The following is a 16,540-nucleotide window of genomic DNA, read 5'->3' as shown; positions in this document are numbered from 1 at the left end:
GATTGTCCTTTCAAATAACGCTGCGGTTTACCGCCCGATGCTGGCGTCGGTGCTTACGTAAATTTGACGTCAGGATATTGTAATAGAAACAGGTTTGAATAGTTTTGAATTCAAGGGCCTCATAATTAGTTTCAATAAATAAAAGCACCAAACAAATGCCAAAAACGCATGCAGAAAAATATGGCGCGTACGAACAGCGCGAAGCAAGTAGCGTTTGCCACATGCATTTCCCGGTAAAGATTACGCTTGCATGCGCTGCATTGCCGGGAAGCGGCAAATGCAGCACACAGAGAAGGGAGTGGCGTCACTACACTTTCATATTCAAAAGACGAACTTACCTAGTAAAAGATTTCATTTGTGTTTTGATGGTGCTATAGGAAGGCCACGCATAAGCCCTGAAGAGCAGCGTGAACACGATGCACCGAGACAGTAACAGCCACGGCGATGTGCAAGACGGCGTCGTGCTCAGGCTCAGCATGTTACAGTGGTCTACCGCATCAGGTGATACCACAGCTTCGCTTGCCAACCAGCGTGTATTGGAGCCCCATGTTTTGTAGTTGCCGTTATAGACTACCATTTTCCAAATATTTTCGGACAAGAAGTATAAGATTGCGTCCCACAGAAGTGCAGTCAATGGCATTCGACTACCGCTCTTCATATACTTTTTGCTGCTAGCACTCCGTCTTCAAAGCCGGACACTGCGGAGATACGGGACTACGCAACCTCAGCGGAGGCTACGTTTGAGACGGGCGCTACCCGTAACGCTCCGCCAAGTGCATGTCGTAGTGCACGTTGTATTTCTATTGATATGAACACCTCTAGTTCCGGTGCCGGCTCATAAGAGTCACTCAAACTATGCTGGAATTTTGTAGCTTTGCCTTTTCCCGATAGTAAGGCCTTTCGGAGCTTATCGCCTTCGTGAGTGGTCAAAGCGACGCATCCCCTCTGGTGGAGCATTGCTTGTACCTCCGGAGTAGCTAGCCTGACTCGAGCAGCCCGCGGCCTTGGAACTGCAGAAGTGCGAAACAGTTTTTATAGAGGCTTTGAACGCAATGGAATCTTCTGATATTTCAGTTTGTCAAGCTATATGGGAAGCGATAATAATATAAACACTGTTGCGACTTTTCATTAAGCTATAAGTGTTGGTGAGATTTCCGCAATCCCCGGCATTATATATTTCAGGGCGCCATTGAATAATCATAGTTAGTTGATAAGACGAGGTTTGTCGAAGCTGAAGGATAGCATTAGGAAGCTTTACAGTGATATTTTGCATTTCCAACAGCATAGGAGCTAGAACTATTTGTACTGGGTGTCCACAGCAGCATTAACTCACGTATAGTACAATAAACCATAATATTATTTACCGTTTTGAAACAGCGCTGCAGGGCTTCTTCATGCGTGTAGAAAGCGCTTTGACGATAGACGCGACAGCACTGGTGAGAAAAATGATTCTTTACTGGCATATGCAGCTTTGCAGCACAACATTTGCATTGGTGGAATGAAGAGTTGAGAACCAATATGTCATTGCATATTGACGATGGCAATGGCATGAGGGTGAAACTGCACACTTAGTTGCACTACCTAAGACTACCGGTATTCCAAGGGCATGTAAGTTTGTAACCGCAGTAAATCCGGTGTCATATATCTAGTTCACAATACATAGAGTAGTTAAACGAGAAAACGTAAAAAAAATAATGAGCTCATCGAATTAGTTAGTAGGAATATTCAAATAAAGGCAGTAATTATTTGTCCTAAACATTTCTCACACATGGCTAAATGCACTTGAGCAAACGGGAACCATTCACCACAATTACGGCCTGGTGTTACTTGCCTATGAAGCGGTCCGGCCCAACTTTTCTAGTCTCCTTCCATATACCTCAGCTCCAAAATATTCACATGCGTCAAGTATGGAAAAACATGCGTAAGAATGCTCAAAACCATGTGACCCTAAATGCTTACGTCACAGTGTCCTAAGCTCAATGCTGAACAATATGCCAGTCTTGAAATCAACGGAGGTATTGGAAGAGTCTTGGCTGACTTTGAAGAAGCAACCTTCCTTAGGCATGTCAGATTCCTGTAAAGAACATAGCGAATATAAAAGCCGCTGAACTAGATGTAGACAATATAATAAGCTGGTTGTGTGCTATGTGAAGTACCTACCGCATACACCGTATGTAAGAGACAAATTCAGAAAGCTTCTCATTCTTAAGTGCTCTATGTTTTGGCCGGCTGCCTTCGCAAATAGTATGACAACGCCAAAATTGGCTGTTGAAACTTTTATAGCAGTTGCTCACATTTATTAGGAGCCCCAGGACACCAATGGGCAATTATTTCAAGGCGGAAGTATTTAGATTCCAAGTCCATAGCGTTGCAGGCAGTCCACAGTATGCACTGAAAGTACGTACCAGCCTCCAACCTTCATGAGAACATGTAAATACCTAAATATATTTTTTCTAAAGGAATAAGCTCTAATATTACACGAATACTTTAAACAATGAGAGCTAATGCGGATGGTGCAAATGCGTTCTAACGTAAGCACCAATTTCTCAATTGGTTCCACTCCCATCTTACCCACCAAGATGTTTACTCTAAAGAAGCATTGTCTGCGCGGGGAGGGAGTATGCGTAGAAATTTGTGGACAAAATATGATACATTATGAGTACGGCGTGAACGGGAAAATAGAGGAATTCCAGATTAAGCTACAGAACAGGTATTCGACTTTAACTCAGGAAGAGGACCTTAGTGTTGAAGCAATGAACGACAATCATGTGGGCATCATTAAGGAGTGTGCAATAGAAGTCGGTGGTAACTCCGTTAGACAGGATACCAGTAAGCTATCGCAGGAGACGAACGCTCTGATCAAGAAACGCCAATGTATGAAAGCCTCTAACCCTACAGCTAGAATAGAACTGGCAGAACTTTCGAACTTAATCAACAAGCGTAAGACAGCTGACATTAGGAAGTATAATATGGATAGAATTGAACATGCTCTCAGGAACGGAGGAAGCCTAAAAGCAGTGAAGATACTAGGAATAGGCAAGAATCAGATGTATGCGTTAAAAGACAAAGCCGGCAATATCATTACTAATATCGATGAGAAAGTTCATGTGGCGGAGGAGTTCTATAGAGATTTATACAGTACCAGTGGCACCCACGAGGACAATGGAAGCGAGAAAAGTCTAGAAGAATTCGAAATCCCACAGGTAACGGCAGAAGAAGTAAAGAAAGCCTTGGGAGCTATGTAAAGGGGGAAGGCAGCTAGGGAGGATCAGATAACAGCAGATTTGTTGAAGAATGGTGGGCACATTGTTCTAGAGAAACTGGCCACCCTGTATACGCAATGCTTCATGACCTTGAGCGTACCGAAATCTTGTAAGAACGCTAACATAATCCTAATCCATAAGAAAGGGGACACCAAAGACTTGAAAAATTATTGACCGATCAGCTTACTGTCAGTTGCCTGCAAACTATTTACTAAGGTAATCGCAAATAGAATCAGGAACACCTTAGACTTCTGTTAAGCAAAAGACCAGGCGAGATTCCGGAAAGGCTACTCAACAATAGGCCATATTCACACTATCAATCAGGTGATAGAGAAATGTGCGGAATGTAACCAACCCTTATATATAGCTGTCATTTATTACGAGAAAGCATTTGATTCTGTCGAAACCTCAGCAGTCATGGAGGCATTACGGAATCAGGGTATAGACGAGCCGTATGTAAATATACTTAAAGATATTTATAGCGGTTCCACAGCCACCGTAGTCCTCCATAAAGAAAGCAACAAAATCCCCATAAAGAAAGGCGTCAGGCACGGAGATACGATCTGTCCAATGCTATTCACAGAGTGTTTACAGGAGGTATTCAGAGACCTGGATTGGGAAGAATTGGGGATAAAAGTTAATGAAGAATACCTTAGTAACTTGTGATTCGTTGATGATATTGCCTTGCTTAGTAACTCAGGGGACCAATTGCAATGCATGCTCACTGGCCTGGAGAGGAAAAGCAGAAGAGTGGGTCTAAAAATTAATCTGCTGAAAACTATACTAATGTTTAATGGTCTTGGAAGAGAACAGCAATTTACAATAGGTAGCGAGGCACTGGAAGTAGTAAGGGAATACATCTACTTAGAGCAGATAGTGACGGCAGATCCGGATCATGAGACGGAAATAATCAGAAGAATAAGAATGGGCTGGGGTGCGTTTGGCAGGCATTCTCAGATCATGAACAGCAGGTTACCATTGTCCCTCAAGAGAAAAAGTGTATAATAGCTGTGTCTTACCAGTACTCACTTACGGGGCAGAAACCTGGAGGCTTACGAAAAGGGTTCTACTTAAATTGAGGACGACGCAGCGAGTTATGGAAAGAAGAATGATGGGTGTGACGTTAAGGGATAAGAAGAAAGCAGATTGGGTGAGGCAACAAACGCGAGTGAACCCTCTCGTGCATACGGGCCTCATATGAGGACACATATTTATCCTCCTATAAATGTCGTCCAGTTGCTTGTAGCGAGTCACTAGCTGCATGGTATCCTCATTTGAGGACATGCCAAGGTTTCTAAACTGTTATACAGATGGCGCTAGGTGTCCATGTTTTTGGAAGCGCCAGGCTCTAAAGGAGAGTAGGCTTGTTCGAGGTCACTGAATGTTCGTAGAAAAGAAAAAAATAATTGCTCGACAGGCTATGGTGCTCTTAGACTTTAAGAAACATGTGCGCAAAGAACAACTTTTGATCCATATTATCTGCTTTTTTGCCGTCTTTTTTTTCTTGGCTATGGGCTCGGTACAAGGAAAAGAACAGGTGTCGCCAATTGGGGACATTATGCATGAGAAGTGTAGCCTTAGCTGCAGCGTCACCAACAAAAATGTACCCGCAGAAAGCCAGACCTGGGTTGAAAGCGCATGTTTGGTTGCATGGTTGAGGCAGCTTTTGCGGGAGTTTTTGGCTGTGTATAAGTTCCGCATTTCCGTAGACCGTGGGAAAAACGATACTTTTGCAAGATGTCTTCAAAGCGAGGACTGTCCAGAGAGGAAATCGATGCTCTTTTGGACCTCTCATCTGACTGATGACGATTCCGAGGCGGATGATTGGGAGCAACTACTCACCGACCTTGACACTTCAAGCAGCTTAGAAGAATAGAGTGATGACCGTGAGCCTCTGCGTGTTAACGGCGCTTCAACAACCTCTGCCGCGAGAATGGACAGCACAGTGTGGATCGACGACAAAGACAACGACTATGCAGGAAAGCCTCCTGATTTTCTTGGTGAGCGTAGGGTCAACGTGCACGGCACACTTCCGATTGACTACTTCCTCGCCGAATTTCTAGACTCATTGCTGGAGCACATTGTTTTTCAACAAACTTGTATGCAGTCGAAGAAGGCAAAATAACCTACGGTTCACTTTGCCAGAGCTAAAAGTCTTTCTTGGCATGTGCTTGGTAATGACTTACATCAAATACCCAAGAATCAGGAATTACTGGTCCAGAATATCCGGCCTTAGAATGGACATTGTCGCCGATTCAATGTCTGTAAACCGTTTTGAGGAGATTCGAAGATTCTTTCACTTCAAAGATAGGACCGACACTCTAAGCTACCAGAATGTCCACGTGGCTGGGATGAGGCCAATCATTGATGCACTCAACGAAGCATTTGGCTCGGCAGTTGATTCTGAGAAATACCAATCCGTGAATGAGATGGTGATTCCATTCAAGGGGCGCTCCTCCATAAAGCAATACCTACCAAGTAAGCCGAAGCGCTGGGGCTTCAAGGTGTGGGTGAGAGCAGAAGTGTCTGGCTATATTTATCGATTTGAGGTATACCAAGGGGCAACTGGTGAGCGAGCCAAAGCTTCAAGCGAATTTGGTATGGCCGGAGGCGTTGTCATCAGGTTGTCCGAGGGACTTGATGGGAAAAATCATAAACTTTATGCCGATAACTTGTTTACATCTATGGCCCTGGTCGGAAAACTCAGAGGGGATGAAATATTCTTTGTTGGGACATGCCGTGAGAACCGTCTGCAAGGAACGGATAAAAAGCTAAAGCCCTTGAAGGAGCTCAAAGCGGACGGAAGGGGAAGCACATCAATTTGCACCTCAGCAGCCAACATCACTGTGACAAGGTGGCTGGACAACTCGCTTGTTCACATTGTTTCCAGCTATGCAGGACGGCAGCCCGAAGGCACTAGAGAGCAAAATAATGGATGTCACCAGGCCGTACTCCGTGGAAGTTTACAACAAACACATGGATTCCTCGATTGCAAGGTTCAGAAATGACGTCCGGAGCAAAAGGGGCTACTTGGGTATGTTATTCCGCCTACTAAATGCAGCATTTGTGAACGCCTGGATTCTGTGGCGGTGGGACAAAGGTGCGGAGCATTATATGGACCAACTTGAGTTCCGAAGTCGCGTTGCCAAGGCACTCATATTTCGCTGCGAAGCAGCACAGAGCTCGAAGCGGCGAGGCCAGTCATCCAACGATTCTTCGCAAGCGCCTATAAAAAAGAGAGTGCTCCACCATTTGTCCCTAGAAAAGAGGTTGGACGGCGGGCGCCATTTCCCAAAGAATAGCGACCAAAAGTACGCCAGCCGCTGTCCAAGTCTCGCCTGCCGCAGCAAGACAAAGTACCTCTGCGGTCGCTGCAACGTCCCTCTTTGCGCTGAGTGCTTCGAGTCCTTCCACAGTGCATAAGTGGAATGTGCAAGACCGATCGTGAGCATTTCAATTTGAATTGTAATTGTTTCTTTCATTGTTCTAGTATGAACGCTAAATAAGGTTTAGTTACATATATTTATTGTGTACTTAAACCAGAGACTAATGTCGGCTTACAGAATGTTGTCCTCATTTGGAGAGAGATCAGAAATGTGATAAGAGACTATTCATTACTTGCAATAAAATGTTATCATAATCTTTGTGGCCTCTAGTAACACTTTCAGGCAGAAAATAATTTTTTTATCCTCTGGATTTAATTCATGCATGGGAGGGTTAATTGACATCTTAGTTGAAATCAAGGAAAAGAAATGGGCATGGGCAGGACATGTAATGAGGAGGGAAGATAGCCGATGGTCATTAAGGGTTACGGACTGGATTGCAAGGGAAGGGAAGTGTAGCAGGGGGCGGCAAAAAGTTAGGTGGGCGGATGAGATTAAGAAGTTTGCAGGGACGACATGGCCACAATTAGTACATGACTGGGGTTGTTGGAGAAGTATGGGAGATGCCTTTGTCCTGCTGTGGGCGTAACCAGGCTGATGCTGCTGCTGATGATGATGATACCTTTGATAAGGAAAAACGCAGAACGCTACCAATCTCAAGTTCCAGCACTTTGATGTCTCATTATGTTTTCCTTTTAAAACTTCTTGGTACAACACTGGATCTAGACATTGGTGGTGCCATTTTGGAAACACTGAGAACCTCATTAGCTACGGCACGAAATGGAACATGTCATTTTTGACTCGCTCTTGCGCTAATATGTTAGCTTGTACTGATGATTGATAAGGTGGTTATTGAAGCATTTTGCTAAACATAATTGTGGAATCTTTATGAACGAGGCGCGGAAAATAAAAGCGTTGGCCAATTGTATCACCTTCTTTAGGTACTGATAGTTCTTTATAAGTACAGGTTACGATCCTTTCTACTTATCACTGCAAGGAATTGGCGCAAAGAGCCGACAATTGCCAAACACACATAAAGACAGGGAACGTATTTCAGCTGACACCTGTACTGTACTGCTTTCGCATAACCTGCCAAATTCACCAAATGCTTGCCAGAGCACAGTTATTCACTGTCCATGAGTCAGCATTCATTTCCTATTCTGTGCAATGCAGCTTTACTAGAAATAATAGTCGCGCAACATTCTGAAAGCAAAATTCACTCAGCTAATGACTGACTGGCTCTTGAGCAGTACTCATGGACAGTGTGCGATACGAAACACTGCAGCAACAGCATCCGCCGCCACTGCCTTGGAACGTTTTACAAGCAGTAAACAAGGAAAGTACTTGGCGCTTATACCGTAGATACAAAATGAAACGCTGAATTATTTTGTTTATTTGGATGTTGAATATATGTGTACACAAGTATAAACTGTTCTTGCATTTCTGCAACCAATAATGCGGGAGGCTTTTGGATATCTTTTATTATTTGCGCTTATTTCCTATGCTTCAAATAATAGATTAGTTCCTCCATGCCTTCAGTATATGTTCATTCGTACGGCTCTAACTATCAAGAAAAAAAGAGAGAAATCTTCAGTTCTCAATGTTCTCGTTCAATGCATAGATCGGGTAAAAACTTGCCAGTCTTGTTTCCTTCAGGTAACACGAGGATTTATGAGTCACTGGCCTCCTCCTAAACTAACGTACTAGCGAACGCATGTGGCTAAGAGTGTGTTCCACATCCAGCACCTTGGCCGTAACAACCTTCTGTAAAACTGCCAGGGGTGTTCTTGTACACATATAAAAATACCGGTATAAGTGAATGGAAGTAAGGCTTTATTGTTAAAGCACCGCACGCGTATACGAAAGGTTTGAGTTCGTCTCCCCAATCTGGCAGGTCAGCTTTCCATCCACAGTCATTTCCTCTTATTTCACAATAAACCCTTTACAAATAAATGAAAGAATGAGCTTTCTTCATGCTTTCCCTGGTTTCATTTCATTTTTTAGTGGTTCTGACTGTATAAAAAGACAAGGCTTCTTTATCTTGTATGATCCTCGGAACATCGAATGTAGGCCTAGAATCGAAGTCGGCCTTGATGCAACTAACCCCCATATGCTGGTAATTTCCCAGTCAGTCGTATAAGTTTAATCCGAATAATTTGCTGCTTACTGGCTTACAATCTGTGCAATATTTGAGGTTTGATGTAAGCATGGGGTGAACATTGTGCATTTATGAGCAAGTGGCTCGTGGTGGTGCGAGCTGCGCGGGTGATTAAGGTGCGGGGTAGCTTGTACTGTCGGTTGCACGGCTGCATGAGTTTTCTGCGCCGTTCTCTCTTGGTGCACATTTGGTGCGGGTGCGTTATTTAGTGTCCATACTGGTGCAGCATCTTTGTAAGATCACGGTAGTCGGAGATCCAATTTACCTTGTCACTAAATTCACACACGGCTCAACACAAACCAAAAAGTTTCATATGTTTTCTTCAGAAAGGGTGCGCTAATGCACATCTGGCAACTCGAGATGGTGCGTGCCTTTTCTAATATCATCAGTCGCAATGCGCTTTTAAATGAATGTCGTGTGTTTTAGTTGTCACCTTATTGCGTCCGGCAGCTGACGCATTGTACAGTCCGAGAAAGTCAAAGGGAGGTGGAGGTCTGTTCCCATGAGGTGTCCTTCATCATTCTGACAGCAGCCAGCAGCGCCTACGCCGTCTACATCTATGCCCATCCTGTATCGATTGAAACATGAAGACATGGTAAGGTAACACAGAAAGGCAACCGAATGATGTTCTTGAAAAGTTTTTTTTTTGTGCTATCTTATCCCATACTCTCATATCATAGTCTCTACGCGCGTACTTTTCGACAAACTCCTTCTATCACGAGACATATAGAATAGTCTATTTGGAAATGTATTGATATAATATCAGTGACACAATAACGCTGTAGAAATGGTACGTTTATATCGGTGTTCGTGTCTGTCCATGACGACATCGGTGTGGTAGTTCAGTGTTCTGGGAGCAACTTGCTAGTAAATGAGTTTCGTATAGCCTTTGAGGACAGCTCTCGGGGAAAGAGTAAGCTTTGAATATAAAATCTACTTAAACTTAGCAATGCCTTAAAATGTTAAGTAAATCTTAGAAATTTTTAAAATTGTTCATCCTATTGGGAGACAAGAGCAGTGGAACACTTATATGGTTAACGCCTCTAGAGTTAAATTACTGGTATAACAAAGCATTCATTTTGTCCTTGCCAAATTCTTCTACTTCCCATCCATTGTGAACACCTGTACAACAAAGTGAACTACGACAATTTTCAAATACAATAATGAAATTTTTGCGTCCCAGAAGATTGATTTGTTTGCTTACAATGAATGTAACGTAGTGGTGTCCCCACTACCCTCCTCTGACCCGACAAAGCGGTGCTCTGCAGAAGCGCTAACGGCTGCACTATCTCACCAAATTGAAGAGCGTGCTGGTCTAACATGTTGGTCACGCGATGTTGCCGTGCTTCTTCGGAAGTGGCCGCTCGAGTCGCCTAACTGCACCAGTTACGCCATCGGGCGTCATACACTTCTGCTGACGCGGCCGCAATACTTTCGCATTCATGCACGTAGGGATAATTAGCTGCCCATGAAATTTTATTGTTTACTTAGTCATTATTTTGGTAATGATGAAATAAGTCAATATCCTGCATTTGCGGTTAGTTTACTAGACTGAATAATTAAAGAGCATAACTTACGAATTCAGGAAAACCTTCACAAAGTTGTTCACGGCTAAAAAGCTTCCATCATCTTTCACCAACACAAAGCTGTCAGGCGTGCACAAACTTCCCTTCAGAGCAAAGCCTAAAATAGAAATTGTGTCTTAAAACGGATACAAAATACAATATGCAATGAAGTGAGACTGCTTACCAAAAATTATGAAAGCGATAGTCCAAAAACTTTCGACTTATTTGCACAAATCAAATTACGCCAGAAGTCAATTAACGACGACTGTCGCTTGTGAGGCGACATACTTTCAACCAATGTACTGGCGATCCTTATTCATGTAGTAAGATTTATTTACCAAGCGTAGTGGTCATTGCGTAGTGGTCAGCGTAGTGGTACGACATGCCTTGGTTCGTTTATATGTGACATATCACTGTATTGCCCCACATTGTGATGGCATACGCTTGCCAAGGTCGCCCATGAACTTAGTGGCGGGACGAACACTGTATGATGCCGACGTACTGAAGAACATGTAGTAACGATGAAGGAATGTCGAGCCGAAGACAAAGTGATATAACGACGCCGCCATGTTCACAATGGGAGGACGATTTGTTTTAAATATGACAGTGTGAGGAGGACAGCAACTTCAGGATAATGAAATGATGACGAGTGCATGACAACGATGGTGTGAGGTTAGCGATATGACGACAGCCGACTGAAAATCTTGAATGGCGACGATGGCAAAGCTATGACAGCATGGAGACAATAAATGACAATGCATGCCTCATAGGCTGTCTGGCGACGACGCAATGATGACAATTGCATGATAATGCTGCCTTAATCGCGATTGAAAGAATACAGCGTTATTGCCTTAAAGCGAAGCTGTAGACATGACGAAAGCATATTATGACGACGGCATGACGACAAAAGGATGACGTAACTGAAGCCATTACGATGGCAAAACAACAGCGTGATGAGGACGGAATCACGAGAGCCGGTTTTCCAAGTTATAATGATGGTGTAGCGACCGACCATCACTGCGCCTTGCCTCTCCGTGGAGGTCATTTCCCCCTGCTATTTCTTGAAAACCAGGTGGCGGCCCGACTGGGGGTTCACCACTGCCACTGGGCAAACCTACAGTTACTTTTAAATATAGCCAGTCGACTGTCCATTCTCAACCTGTCAAAACGCGTATTCATTTCCTCCGCTAAACCGAGCTACCAACAAGTGGTGACCCAGGACGTCTACGTTTTCTTTTTCGAGAACTATACATGCACGACACTGCTCCTACTCGATCTGATAGAGACGACGCCATGATAACGTCTCCTGTCATCGCCGCAGGTCTTCAGCTTCGCACATTTTGGCCCAAGAATCCCCCAGTTTGGTTTATGGGACTGGAGGGCTCTGTTCACCTCCAGCGCATCCCTGCACAGACCCTCCGACATCGCCAATGTCATAGATGACTTGCAAGTGGGTACGCCTTTGGCCACAGCATACGACAACTTGAGACACATGGCCACGCAGCGCCTCGAGCCACTGCAAAAGAGAGGTTTCCAAGAGTTCCACTCCGAGGAACTCGGCGACCAACGACTTTCACAAATCCTGCACCAGTTGCGTCATTCATTGGGTGAACACTCCGCAAACAAGAGCCAGCTTGAAATATTGCGCGATTTGTTCTTCCAACGCCTCCCGCAGAACGCATGCGTTGCGCTGGTGGGTTTAAACGAGACGGCTAGCTGCACTAGCTGACTCCGTAGGCGATTAATCGTTTGCCTATTAACCTATCGCCACTGTGACAGTTCCAGAGCGAGGAGACTGACTGTCGCGCCTGGATGAAACAGACAACCGTTTTCCAGTGCACTGGAGAAGCTGACGACGGGTTGCAACAATGGCCACCAACTTCGGCGCAACGGTTCGCCTTCTTTCAGAGAGAGCAAATGATAAATGAAAGGTAGGGAGGTTAACCATGACTGAGCCCGGTTTGCTACCCTACACTGGGGAAAGGAAAAAGTGGATGGAAAGATTAAAGGAAGATGAGAAAGTCTACTGGGGACAGGCACGTACCCAGGATTTTTTTTCGGGGGGGGCCCACCACCTCCATCATCGTCGTCATCATCATCATCAGCATCATCAGCCTGTTCTTTGTCCACTGCAGGACGTAGGCCTCTCCCTGCGATCTCCAATTACCCCTGTCCTGCGCCAACCGATTCCAACTAGCGCCCGCGAATTTCCTAACTTCATCACTCCACCTAGCGTTTTGTCGTCCTCGATTGCGTTTCCCTTCTCTTGGTACCCATTCTGTAACCCTAATAGTCGAACGGTTATCTAACCGGCGCATTGCATGACCTGCCCGGCTACAATTTTTCTTCTTGATGCCAATTAGAATATCGTCTATACCCGTTCGCTGTCTGATCCAAACCGCTCTCTTTCTGTCTCAACGTTATGTCTAGCAATCTTCGTTCGATCGTTCTTTGCGCGGTCCTTAACTTGCTCTGTAGTCTCTCCCCCATATGTCAGCACTAGCAAAATGCACTGATTGCACACCTTACTTTTCAATAATAATGGTAAGCTTCCAGTCAGGAGCTGGCAATGTCTGCCGTGTGCGATCCAACCTATTTCTATTCTTCTGTGAATTTCCTTGTCATGATCAGGGTTCCCTGTGATTATTTGAGCTAGGTAAACGTGCTCCTTCACAGTCTCTAGTGGCCGACTGGCGATCCTGATCTCTTGTTCCTTTGCCCGGCTATTTATCATTATCTTAATCTTCTGCATAATAATATTCAACCCCACTCTTACACTCTCTCTGTTAAGGTCGCCAATCATTTGTTGTAACTCGTCTGCATTGTTGTTGAATAGAACAATGTCATCGGCAAACCGAAGGTTGCTGAGATATTTGCCGTCGATCTTTACTCCTAAGCCTTCCCAGTTTAATAGCTTGAATTCTAAGCACGGAGTGAATAGCTTTGGAGAAATTGTGTCTCCCTGTCTGACCCCTTTCTCTATAGGTATCTCCCTGCTTTTCTTGTGTGGAATTAAGGTAGCTGTAGAACCTCTGTAGATATTCTTACGCGAAAGACGAGTCAGTAAGACGAGAAACTATTTACAGATTATATTTACAACAACGGTTGCAGCGTTGACCGGTTAGATTCACAGAGCGAGCCCAGTTAGTTCTTCCTCCTCTTTTCTGGAGTGATGGAACTTACGCGCCTCGTTCAAAAACAAATACCACACGCATGTAGCAATAGAGAGCTTTAGCCCAGCGGGTTTACGGCCAGCGGAGCGGAGCGGGCGAGCGGAGATGCGACTGCGCATGCGCACCACGCTGAGGCGGCCAGCAGTTTTACGGAGCAGCGTTTACGCCCGCTGGAAAGCACTCCCCAGCGGAGGGTATACGCAGCGCGCGAGCGTGCGTTAGCGCGCGCGGGCGTGTATGGGAAATGCAAGATGGCAGCTGCGAACATGAACGCCGGCAGTTCTGCATCGACGACGGCGAGTGCAGCGCTGACCTGTACATTAGTACTCAGCACATTATTAACAAATAATGTACTGAGAACATGTAATATATCTTTATTCAACATTTCTTGAATAATAAAAGCAAGCGTAATTAAAATTCATTTCTCAGTAACTCCTATTCGGGCCACTAGGTGGGGCAGCAGAGCGCCCTGCTCTTTACCCCGCTCGAGCGGGTGAGTGATCCGCCGAGCTAAAATTCTTTTTTCGCGAGCCGCTCCGCTGGCGCAACGGTGGAGACCGCGAGCGGAGCGAAACATAAACCCGCTGAACTAGAAGTCTCTACTATTTTAGAAGTTTCTAAGTATGCCATTTGATTTCGGGGGGGGGGCCCGGGCCCCCCCTTGATTACGTGCCTGACTGGGGATATCATTCGGTCACTCAGTCCGGATCACAGATGGTGACTCAATCCGGTAGCTTTCGAAAATTCCAGCAACGCTTTTGTGGCTTTCTGTAGCTGCAATATGCGAGGCTATGGTCCCAATAGCTTGTTGAAGGTGAAGGATGTCCTATCTAGCTAATTCAGAGCTGTGCAGGGGTCATGTCTTTTGTTTTCAAAAGATGGGCAGTAGCACAGTAGATGATCTATAATTTCCTCGACACCGCAGGCATTGCAGTCGGCGCTATCAGCCATTCCAATCAAAAACATATATGCATTGGGGAATGCGACGCCTATGCGTAAGCGGCACAGCATTGTTTTCTCATTTCGAGGAAGCCCTGGTAACAGCCGCCGTTGCAAGAGGGGTCGAGGGAATGCAATCGATCTTGGGTGAATTCAGGTGTGCACCACTTCTCTAATGTCATACAGTGCGGTAGCTTTCTTAAGATTTGGGCTGCGTCAGTCCGCGATAAAGGTACAGAAACAAGGGTTGCTCCTTCCTGTGCTTTCCTAGCAGCTTCTTCAGCGAGGTCGTTGCCGGAGATACCACAATCGCCATGCAGCCACTGAAAGACGACGTCGTGTCCTTTCGCGATTATACGATGGTGCTTTCTCGTATCTCCGACACTAGTTGTTCACAGGACCCGCGACGAAGAGATGACAGAAGACATTACAATGTCGCCTTCGAATCGCAGAATCTTGCCCAACGACTAGCGGGTTGCTAGTTAATATAATAAATGACAGCTGGGACCGCTCAAACCCGGTCCAGGCCTGCAGTGCGGCCTGATCCCGGTGACCAGAACCGGTAACGCACTCCCTCACCAGAGCAGGATTGACCACCCTGGTGTAGTACTTAGCCACAACCTCCTATATGAATACAACAATGAAACCCCGGCCCTCAGTCCCCAGCAGCTGCGAAGCAACTGACCATGGCAGTGGTCAGACCTGCGATGCAGCAGAGGGTGCTAAGGATCCCTGGTTCCGGACAGGTCGCCATTGGAATCTGAACTTGGCAACAGTTACGCTAGAACGTTATCTAGTGAGGCGACTCTATAAGTGCTATTGCAGGAATTAGAGGGCAGTAAATGGGATAAAATACGGCTAAGTGAAGTTAGGAGGACAAAAGAACATATAGAGGGCTAAAAAGCGGGCACGTCCTGTGCTACCGGGGCCTAGCGGAGAGACGAGAACTAGAAGTCGCATTCCTGATTAATAAGTATATAGCTGGTAACATACAGGAATACTATAGCATTAACGAGAGGGTGGTAAGCCTTGTTGTGCAACTTAATAAGAGGTACCAATTGAAGGTCGTACAGGTCTACGCTCCTGCATCCAGTCATGATGACCAGGAAGTCAAAAGCTTCAACGAAGACGTGGAATCGGCGATGGGTAAAGTCAAAACAAAACAGAATATAATGATGGGCGACTACAATGCCAGGGTAGTCAAGAAGCAGGCTGGAGACAAGTCAGTGGGGGCATATGGCATAGGCTCTAGGAATAGCAGGGGAGAGTTATTAGTAGAGTTGGTAGAACAGAATATTATGCGGATAATTAATACCTTCTTCGGCAAGCAGGATAGCCGAAAGTGAACGTGGAGGAGTCCGAATGCCGAAACTATAAATGTATTAGACATTATAATATGCGCTAACCATCGCATCATACAAGATGTGGACGTGCTCGGCGAAGTGCGCTGCAGTGACCATAGGATGGTAAGAACTCGAATTAGCCTAGACTTGAGGATGGAACAGAAGAAACTAGTACAAAGAAGCCGGTCAATGAGTTAGCGGTAAAAGGGAAAATAGAGAAATTCAGGATCATGTTTCAGAAAAGGTATTCGGCTTTAATTCGGGAAGAGCATCTTAGTGTTGAAAATATGAACGACAATATTATGGGCATCATTAACGAGTGTGCAATAGAAGTCGGTGGTAACTCCGTTAGACAGGATGGCAGTGAGCAATCGCAGGAAACGAAAGATCGGATCAAGAAGCACCAATATATGAAAGCCTCTAACCCTACAGCTAGAATAGAACTGGCGAAACTTTCCAAGTTAATGAACAAGCGTAACACAGCTGACATAAGGAAGTATAATGTGGATAGAATTGAACATGCTCTCTGAAACGGAGGAAGCCTAAAAGCAGTGAAGAAGGTACTAGGAATAGGCAAGAATCAGATGTGTGCGTTAGGAGACAAAGCCGGCAATAACATTACTAATATTAATGAGATAGTTGAAGTGGTTGAGGAGTTCCATAGAGATTTGTACCCCACCAGTGGCACCCACGACGATAATGCAAGAGAGAATAGT

General features: G+C 45.1%; 1 protein-coding gene across 3 annotated transcripts in view; it reads right to left on the bottom strand.

Moving 5' to 3' along the window:
• Positions 1 to 16,540, bottom strand: part of LOC126534455 (uncharacterized) — a 74,068-nt gene that overhangs the window by 18,544 nt on the left and 38,984 nt on the right. For all 3 annotated transcript variants that reach the window (XM_072289192.1, XM_072289190.1, XM_072289191.1), the window contains 3 exons: positions 10,382 to 10,487; positions 9,238 to 9,372; positions 1,960 to 2,074 (listed from right to left, as the gene is read on the bottom strand). In XM_072289192.1, coding sequence (XP_072145293.1) covers positions 1,960 to 2,074; positions 9,238 to 9,372; positions 10,382 to 10,487 — 356 coding nt within the window. The remainder of the gene's footprint in view (positions 1 to 1,959; positions 2,075 to 9,237; positions 9,373 to 10,381; positions 10,488 to 16,540) is intronic.

The sequence above is a fragment of the Dermacentor andersoni genome, chromosome 7, assembly GCF_023375885.2.
Source record: "Dermacentor andersoni chromosome 7, qqDerAnde1_hic_scaffold, whole genome shotgun sequence".
In the NCBI taxonomy this organism is placed as follows: domain Eukaryota; kingdom Metazoa; phylum Arthropoda; class Arachnida; order Ixodida; family Ixodidae; genus Dermacentor; species Dermacentor andersoni.
Note: the sequence above shows the minus strand (reverse complement) of the source record. Positions and strands in the feature narration are given on the sequence as shown.